General features: G+C 34.8%; 1 protein-coding gene across 4 annotated transcripts in view; it reads right to left on the bottom strand.

Annotated features, from left to right (window-relative positions):
• Positions 1-1,350: 1,350 nt before the first annotated feature.
• Positions 1,351-10,240, bottom strand: part of DCUN1D1 (defective in cullin neddylation 1 domain containing 1) — a 35,491-nt gene continuing 26,601 nt past the window's right edge. For all 4 annotated transcript variants that reach the window (XM_025878064.2, XM_025878079.2, XM_025878070.2 and 1 more), the window contains exons 5-7: positions 6,114-6,196; positions 5,771-5,867; positions 1,351-4,239 (exon numbers count right to left, since the gene is read on the bottom strand). In XM_025878064.2, the coding sequence (XP_025733849.1) occupies positions 4,160-4,239; positions 5,771-5,867; positions 6,114-6,196 (260 nt within the window). In that variant the 3' untranslated portion in view covers positions 1,351-4,159. The remainder of the gene's footprint in view (positions 4,240-5,770; positions 5,868-6,113; positions 6,197-10,240) is intronic.

Here is a 10,240-nt window from a genome sequence, read left to right as displayed (position 1 = left end):
ATTGAGCCTAGTGGGAAGCAGTTAAATAAGTTGGTCAGCAGGAAACGCCAATTACCCAACAGGGAGTAAAGGAAAATAAGATGGCAAGAATGCTCTGGTAAAACCATTTATGTATCTGTATTATGAATTTAAAAAAAAAAAAAGCACTATCTGCCTCCAGAATCAGATACAAATCAAGCAAATATTCAACCAAAATGGCAACAAATAGTAAGGATAAACCTGGAAAAGGGGATTTGTACTATTAAGAATTTTCAAGTTTATATCAACTACAAAATATAAACCCCTTCCCCTCAGAAATCAAAGGTATCATGATATATAACTTCACCACATTTCTATGAAATAAAAATAGAAATTATTGCTCTATGACTGTAAAAATGGAGGCAAGTAAAGAGTTTAGAAATATACTCGTTTATAATCAATTAAATGATGAGCCATAATTTGAACCCTAATTATCACATTATGTAGAAATCACAATTCAGGTGTTGTGTCCTTAGTTATTAAGATATATGTTAAATAGTTCACATTTTAAAAACATTTTATCGTTACATAATCAAATTTGATAAAATTTTATCAAAACATCTATGTATTCAATATAAATCATATTGTTAAAAGTTTTATAAAGTAACATTTAAAGAAAACTGCTGAGGTGCCAAATAATTATTTTCTATTAAATATACAACTTAACATTTAGAACTATATAAATTAATTCTTGCTAAAAGTTGATTCAGGTTTACAAAGGCATACTTTGTGAACTATAATAAATTTCCCCAGCACCACTTTCCTTTTCCATTCCAAAATTCTTTCATTAGGTTTAACTTTCTTCTGTCATTCATATGTAAAAGTTACAGGTTTACAATACGTTGTCTTAATAGTAACATGTTTTAAAAAAACTAAGCAAAGTGCACATTAAACTAGCTACAACTACTCAAATTCCTTATCATCAAATAAAAAATAGATTAACACTTCATTCACTTAAATCTTTCTGAGAAAAAAAAATAGTATAACCTTGCTTAAATAAGAATTCCCCAGTAAGGATATTATATAAAAAATTTCCCATGTTATTTTATTTACTTTCTCTCATTAAAACTTTTTAAAAGTCTAATGAAGAACACGCACTTCGAATGCCATATTACACAACTACAGTACTGTTAATTAAATAAAGCAGCCCAGTATAGTTGTAAACATTTTAAAAATGTAGTAAACAAGACTTGGCATGTCTTTTCTTCCCAAAACTTGCCATTACAATGCTCTTTCCATGAATAATTACTCTTCCTGGAAAAGTTTAAGGTATATTTTAGTCTTTAAGAATATTACACTGAAATAATATGTGAAAAGATTTAGTCATGGCAATTTCACTGAAGCTTTTATTGCCTCTGTTGGTAATATGACAGGGATTGTAAGAAGCACAATTGAACTTACAGAGATTTGCAGATGATAGTCACTAAAGATAATCTTGATCTCAAGTATTTTTATATGTGGGCACTTCTAATTTTATACACTTTACTATTTAAAAAGCATTACATTTTAAAATGTGTACCTGTTTTGACATTTGGCAAAAAGGAAACTGTACCTGTGGTTCAATTTAAAACAAAGAATCAGCCTGGGGAGTTTACCAAAATGAAGACTGAAACACTAATGAATTAAAGCATTTCAAGGTGTGTGTGTGTGTGTGTGTGTGTGTGTGTGGTGTGTGTGTGTGTGTGTGTGTGTGTTACCAAAATGAAGACTGAAACACTAATGAATTAAAGCATTTCAAGGTGTGTGTGTGTGTATGAGCATGTGTGTCTCTTTCAACCTGTCACTCTCACAGACACACTCACACACATACAGAGCCATATGTATAAGCATTTTTTTAGTACAAAATATTCCCTGTAACCAGACATTTATCCTCAAAATAATCACACCACATTAAACCAGTCTTCTCTTTTCAGCCCTAGTAATAGTATTGTTTAATTCTAAGATGCCATCATAGAGTGAACAACCTTAACTTTTATGCTACATAATTATATTCAAAGCTTTATGTATTTTTTGTTTATAATTACACAGTAATTATAAATGTTTAGTACCAAAATGATGACAAACACTATTTTGTTGAAAAAGGTCTTGCGTTTAAAAGGAAAAGTCTGTAAACCCAAGGCACTAAGCCATGAACCAATTATCAGACTTCTAAGAAAAACCATTTATATTGGGGAAAAAAAAAAAAAGCTAATGGGATCTCACTTTAAAACACAGCATACTCGAATTAATCAATCCGAAAACAATACCATAACTCAAAATCTTCAAGACAAAAAACAAAATAGTACATATATATATATCTTTTTAAATTTTTCATAATTGAAGTTCCTCTTTATATTTACAAATATGAAATCAGGAAATACTGAAAGCAGCAGGATTCTTTTTTTTTTCTTTTTTTTAAAATAACCAATTCTAGTAACCTGAATAGAAGTTTTCAAAATATTCTTTTGGTAGAATTATATTCTTGAGTTAAAGTTATGATTGGAATATTAATATAATATCTATGAAGAAAGCTCAATTTCAGAAACTGTGTAAATAAAAAGCAGTTGTAAGATATCACTGTTTCTTAAAATCATTTCCACATCTACATAAAACATACTGCTGTTCTGAAGTATATTCCTTTGATAATTTTAACATCGGACCTTAGAGAGTTGCCTGGATATACCAAGCAAAATCTATTCCTGCTAAAGACCAAAGTCACCCAATATATGAAGTTTTACATTTTTTTACTTGCCTTACAGAAATGTTTAAGAAAGCAAGAAACCCTTCACATGTCAGGAAGTGAACAGAAAAATGAGGCATTTTCAGCACGAAAGCAGTTCATGGGTCTTGTAATGAAAAAAATAATACAAGATAGGATTCTGCTTTGATGTGAAAACTGAGCTAATTTGAACGAAACAAAAAAGGTGAAGAAACTAAATAATTTACAAAAATAAAAGCCAGATTGGTATTTTGCATCAAGTACATGCTTGCTTGAAAATTTTTGCTCCTGAAGTAAGTATTTGGCAACCACAGTGATTAGCAGTTAAAGGATTTCAACAAAATAAGAAGTCATCAAAAATGGACTATTTGTCTGAAAGCAGTACCTATAAGGATTGAACTTCATGGCTCATCATGACCATTTTCAAAATTTAATTCCTACTATCTTCTTATAAATTAAGAGAATTTCATTTGTGTTCCATAGTGTGCTGACAAAAACAAACAAAAACAAAAACAAAAAACAAAAATAAACCCTCATGCCTAAATTTAGAATATTGTATTGTGTAGCAATCTAAAACATTCAAAACAAATTAAATAGTTTAACTTATTCGACAGGCATATAAGCATTTCAAAATCATAATGAAATCCAATTATGTATTGCATAATGTAGACAGGAGTAGAATCTAACATTATGCAGACATTTCCTAAATAAAAGTTCCCTGTAAGACAACTATATATAAACATGGGTAAGGTAAGTGCAGACTAGTTCTGTGGAACCTTTTGAAATCGAGGGTCTGAAACACAATAAATTGTTCAGGTAGGCACACCAAGTTATCCTAAAAATTTTTCACGTTGGTTATTTTGACATGTTACTCTACTCACATCAACAATACATGTGATTTGCCAGGGAAAAAAAAAAAAAATCCCCCCAAACCAAAACACCATTCCAGATCTGGTACACTTAAATATATCACTCTCATTGGAAGTGCTATCAGCATAGTCTTTGCAACTAGCCCAAAGCATATATTTAAGAAGTTTTTATAAATTGTTTGTGATGTTCATATGTTTAATTCTTATGCCAAACTGCTTTCTGATGAAGACAGCATTGTGCTTTATGCAAGAATGGAAACCTCAAAATAATCACCATAAAGCTTCTAAGACTTATGGGAGAATAAACTAGGATGGTCCACAGATATAAGATGAAATCCACAATGTTGGAATTATAAATGTTTAGAGCGGCCCAGACTAGAAGACAAGCCCAAACCACCATCAGAAGAATGAAATACGATATGGTCCAAGATGTATCCTTAAAGTTTTGACACAACCCTCAGTCTGAATTGTGAGGATTGATCTTCAGTTCAGTCCAGCCAGCAGAAATTGACTGTGCAATTTTCCGTTGTATTTATTGTACAGACTATGTACATTCTAGAAGGTTCCTTTAGTGCTACACTGTTGTACTTTTTGTCCCAGCAATTTGAGGGCGTGCAAATTCCACAAAGTCATCAATAAGAACAGGCCATGCTCCTGGGGGGGGAAAAAAAAGAGTATGGGAACAAAGAAAGGAGGAAAAGCAGAAATAAAATTTTAAAGAGAATCCTTTACTTTTTAAAATACCTTCCCCGTAACAGTTAAAGTAGATCATTACAAATATTCCCACTGATCAGACTTCCAAAATTCTGACTTTTTAGAGATTCTACCTAAAATATTCCTTATATTCTCTCTGCTCTATTATTCTAAAACTTGATTATCCTCTGAATAATAAATAACTCTTCTGGTAATCAATCAAGAGTATCCTGGCTTTCTGAAGGCCACTGAACTGGCAGCCTAAGAAATGGCCAGGCTATAATGGCATGCTGCCAGCACTGAGTATAGTTAGGTAGGAAGAAGAAAGTCTCCAGGCATTTTGTGGCAAACTTACAAGGGAAATCAACAGTAAATATCAAACTCTATCCGATTTCATGATAATAAATTACTAAAAGGTTTTAAATTGCATATATGCATGCCTCTACACATCCACATGCCAACCTCCAAATCAGGAAGTTCTCCAGTTTTATGTAAGGCCTAACAGAAAGCACAATTATCATCAGTAATATGCAGGATTAGCCATTTCTCACTTGTTAGTGGAGACCATACATCATAATGAAAACAAAGAGAAAAAAATAACATCATCTCTGGTTAGATTAAATAGTTCCAGGACACTTTTAAGGAGGCCAAGGTCACTGGAGATTTTTCAAAGAGTACCTCTGTCTATTCAACAATCTCAAAAATGCACCCTGCTAATTCTCAAGGGAAGCTCGGTAAGGATGTGTGAGGAAATCAATGTAAACCACTGTCACTTCTCAAAAAATAAAAGCAAGGTCCTCGTAGTGGATGGTAATATCTTTTTACACACATGAAAAAATATCAGAAAAGAGGGCGCCTGGGTGGCTCAGTCGGTTAAGCGACTGCCTTCGGCTCAGGTCATGATCCTGGAGTCCCGGGATCGAGTCCCACATTGGGCTCCCTGCTCAGCAGGGAGTCTGCTTCTCCCTCTGACTCTCTTCCCTCTCGTGCTCTCTATCTCTCATTCTCTCAAATAAATAAATAAAATCTTTAAAAAAAAAATATCAGAAAAGAATTCAATTGATGATCATTTACTGAATGTCAACAGTACTACAGTAGGCAGCTGAAGTACATTTCAAATTTAACAAAGTCACTAAACTTGAGTTTACAGTCAAGTTCACAGACAAGACAGATAACAATAAAAACACAAATATAAAAGTACATTAAGAAGAGTAATGAGTAAACTGAAAATCTAAAGTAAACTGAAAATCTAAAACATGGATGAAAACTATTCATGCGTTTCTGGAAGACAGGATTACTGAGTTGGTACTTAAAGAAACAGAACAATATAGGCTAGTAAAGAGGACAAAGGCATTTTATACATTCAGAAGAACACACATAAGAGGTCAGACGACAGAAATCCAACTCCAAGAAAAACAGAAGTAGATAAGAGGTTCAAGAGTATGTGATAAAGTAACAAAACCGAAGTTACTAAGGCAAAAACGTTCATTACCTTCTTCATCATAATTAGACATGTCATCTGCAATCATTGTACTGAAGTCTAAAAGAAGGTTCCAAGTATCTTTTGGTATTGATCGTTTATGATGTTCCTATTTTTAAAAAATAAGCAAAAAACATCCAAATCACCAAGGAGAGTTTCAAAATATCTGCCCAAATGATGCTAAATTCAAGAATGCAAAATAACTTGTGTAATGAAATTCTGGTAATCAAATTTCTCATTCTATGTCCACTACACACTCTGAGATGAGTTAGTCAAGCTTTAAAAAATGTTAATTTATCTTCAAACAAAGTAAAAATGTAGAGAAAAGATGGAGCTGCAGAAAACATGAACTTACCAACAAAAATTTATTCCATAAGTCTAAGAATTTAAATCTTCCGTTAAGCACTAAATTCCAGTAGGCAATGGCCATTTCTAGATCTGTAACATTAAAAAATAAATTATGTATTTCAAATCCCATGAATATTTATCCCTGCAAAAAAAACACAGGTAAGACCAAAGATAGCCCTAAAAAAAATTAAAAAAAAAAACACTTTTTTTTTTCCTGACTACTTGTGTCGTAAAATTTTTATATACAGACAAGACCAAGGTTTGTATCCTGCCCTCCCTCACTAATGAATAGTCCCTGCAGGGCAAGAAGAATACTACCACTTACCTCACACAGGGTTTCTGAAGCCTAAATTGGATAATGCAAAGACTAGGTAAGTCATAAAATGTTAACGTACATCAGTGTTTCTCAACCTCAGCACTTTTGACATTTGGGGCCAAATAATTTTTCGCTGTGGGGGACTGTCCTATATTTTATGACATTAGCAGCATCCCTGGCCTCTACCCACAGCTCGATTCTACCCCCAGTGGTGACAACCAAAACTGTCTCCAGACATTGCCAAAGCTACGTGCCGGGGGCGGGGGCCAAAGTGCCCCCAGTTGAGAACGACCAATGTACAACTACAGGTTGTAATGCAAAAGACTGCTTTCCACAATGACTGATCCTGACTTCAGAGACCACTAAGAATACAGATTTAAAAATTAAAACTCGTCAACTAAGATTTGCTTTTGGAAAAGTTTGATGAAGATGATATAAATGGCTATTTAATTGGGTTTGGAGCAGAGTGAAGCCATATTGCTACATGACAAAGTATAATACCTGTCATGACAGAGAGAAAGAACTATAATCTCTTTCAAGGAACTAAACCTGTTAAGAAAGTATCAAGCTTTTATGAGTAAATTTACATCTCCAGGTTGGGAAAAATTACATCCCAAATAACTTAAAAGTCCTTTCAGATATGATCTCCAAACCACCCTGACAATCTGAAGAATCCTGAGACTAGGGAAAAGACTCCAAAAAGGCTCACATCCTAACTCAAAGAACAATATATAGGCCATAAGGCAAAAAATCCCCCTTCGGCACTGGACCTTCACCTCTTCAAGGATAGGGACTGCATATCCCCACATGAGTAGACTGAAACACACAGTACACATTCCGAAACTGCTGAATGAATGAACTTCCTACAGTTCCATGTGCAAATGCACTACTTACCTTCAAATCCATCATTACGTCTTCCTTCAAACTCAGTGGAAAAGGTGTCACTTTTTTCTCTTCTCCAAAGATAAGCCCTTACCACCAATGTTCTCAAGCCAATACCATCCTGCCTCTTCAGGAATCTTATCTATTATTTAGTTTTCCTCTCTCCCTACATCTTCAACTTTGCCCTGCCTTCTGGCCTTTTCCCCTTCACAAAGAAATATGCTCAGGTTACAGCAACTTACCACTAAAAAAAAAAAAAAAAAAAAAAAAAAACTTTCTCTCATCCCCTTAACTAGCTACCCTCTTTCTCCTTCCCTTCACAGATAATCTTGAAACAGTACATGGAGTCTTCTACTTTTATACATAATGTGCTCCTGAAAGCAAGTCTGAAAGTCAAATTCAGATCCCCAGGTTTTAAGAAAACTAGAAATATGACACCAACTCCTAATCATAACACCTTTTTAATCTTTGCAGTCTTTAAGGCTTGATAGCCAATATTCCTTTCAGGTTAATTTCGTTCTTTTCTTCAACAACTAAACATACTAATTGTCTGGCTCAAGTGCAGTACAATGGCTGTTATTAGCATGCTTAATGATCTTCTTCCCTTCAAATGAAGGAAATTTCTAACTGAGCTTATTACTACTGCTAGCATTTTTTGTCCTTTTCAACTAATTTTCACAAAATAAGGATAAGAAACAACAGAGATACTCAAATAACTACAAACCAGGAGACACCTATTTTGTCAGCCGATACACTAAAAAAAGAATCTGACAAGGATGGAAGTGTATGTGTATGATGTTTGAAGGTTTAGGATGTAAAGGAAGAGTATTTGTAATCTACATTCATTGCCCCATTTCCTCACCTCCCACACCTGCAAAGACAGGTACCTCTGTCTACCTTTGACAGAGGTAAACTAGCGTGTACCTCTGTCACTCTACTGGAAGTAATCTCTGCCAAATAAACACTTTGATGTCCTTTAATTTACCTGGCTCTCTGCCATACCGGACAAAGCTGAATACACCTCCTAGATGGAATTGTCACTTCTTTCAGCTTTAATTGATAGTGCTCTATTTTCCTCTGTCCTCTTTGGCTTTCTCTTTCTCTTTTATTGGCACCCCTTCCTCCATTCATCCCTTCCACGTTGGTGTTCTGTAACACTGTATGTCAGCAATAACCATTTCTACTACCCGCAGATTTTTCAAACCCTTACCTTTTTCCACATCATATGCTCAACTGTCTTCAACAACTCCTAAATCTGAATCTTTTATCTCTATGTTCTAGATTCATATATCAAATTGCCTAAGGACATCTTCAACTGGGTATCCATAAACAGCTCAAATTCAACAGAGTTCAAACTGAACTCACTGTCTTCCTCTACAGACCTGCTATTCGTTCTCTCAGTGTCCTCACCCTACAGTGTTTCTCAATGAAACACAATTTCACATTGTGAAGAACTGCCCTGTGCACTGCAGGACATTCAGCACCCTCCTAATGTCAGAAGAAACCCTCAATCATTATGACAACCAAAAAACACCCGCATACATTTCCAAATGTCCCCTAAAGGTGTTCAGAATTGACAGAGAAACTCCCTGCTTCCTTATCACACACTTTCAGTCGAAGCACTTTCATTTTGGCTTCTAAGTACCTTTTAAATCTACCTTCTCCATCCCTACCAGCAGGACCAATGCTAGGGTCCTCTTCATGTCCAGCTAAATCACTGCCACAGCTTCATAACCAATCACTGTTCCTTTAGTTCTGACTCCACTCCTTTTAAAGAACCACAATGCTTTCATATGGACCTTTCAGGGATACAAATTTGGTGTCACTTCCATGTTAAAATTCCTCAATGATTAAAAGAACGAGATACCACTACACACCTTTTGAAATGGCCAAAATCCAAAACACTGACAACACCAAATGCTGGCGAGGATGTGAAGCAACAGGAACTCTCATTCATTGCTGGTGGGAATGCAAAATAGTACAGCTACTTTGGAAGACAGTGTGGCAGTTTCTTACAAAACTAAACATACTCTTACCATATGATTTAGCAATCGCACTCCTCGGTATTTACCCAAATGAATTCAAAACTTATGTCCACACAAAAACCTGCACATACATGTTTACAGCAGCTTTTATTCATAACGGCCAAAACTTGGAAGCAACCAAGATGTCCTTTAGTAGATAGAGAGATTATATAAACTGTGGTATATCCAGAGGAAGGAAGGTATTATTCAGTGCTAAAACAAAATGAGCTATGAAGCCCTGAAAAGACATGCAGGAAAACAAATGCATATTAATATTACTAAGGGAAAGAAGCCAGTCTGAAAAGGCTAATTCTGAAAAAGGAAAACTATGGACACAGTAAAAAGATCAGCAGTTGCCAGGTGAGGAAAGGATGAATAGGCAAAGCAGAGGACTTTTAGGGCAGTGAAAATTCTCTGTATGATGCTATAATGATGGATATGTGTTGTTATTATGTTTGTCCAAACCCACAGAATGTATAACATCAAGAGTGAACCCTAATGTAAACCTGAACTCTGGGTGATAATGATGTATCAATATAGGTACAACTGTAACAAATGTACCACTGTATGCTGACAGTGGAAAGGAGCTATGTATGTGTGGGGGCAGAAAATCTCTGTACCTCCTACTCAATTTTGCTGTAAACCTAAAACAGCTCAAAAAATAATGTCTACTAAAAATTTTTTTTAATCTGCAATAATTTTCCTATTGCCTTCAGATAAAATCTACACTTCTAGTTAAATGAACTTACTTGCAGTTCCTCAAAGGTGCTATGTCTCTCACCTCTGAGCAACTGAACTTGCTAATCTCGCCACAAAAGAGATGGTTTCTATTTTGAGGGGGGGGCCTTGAAAACATATACTCATTCTTCAAGGCTCAAAAATTAATCATCTTTGCTTGCAGATCCTGCACTG

The sequence above is a fragment of the Callorhinus ursinus genome, unplaced genomic scaffold (assembly GCF_003265705.2).
Source record: "Callorhinus ursinus isolate GAN/ISIS: 27379988/994484 unplaced genomic scaffold, GSC_fseal_2.0 scaffold1, whole genome shotgun sequence".
NCBI lineage: Eukaryota > Metazoa > Chordata > Mammalia > Carnivora > Otariidae > Callorhinus > Callorhinus ursinus.
The sequence above is the reverse complement of the archived record's forward strand: the minus strand, read 5'-3'. Positions and strand labels throughout refer to the sequence as shown.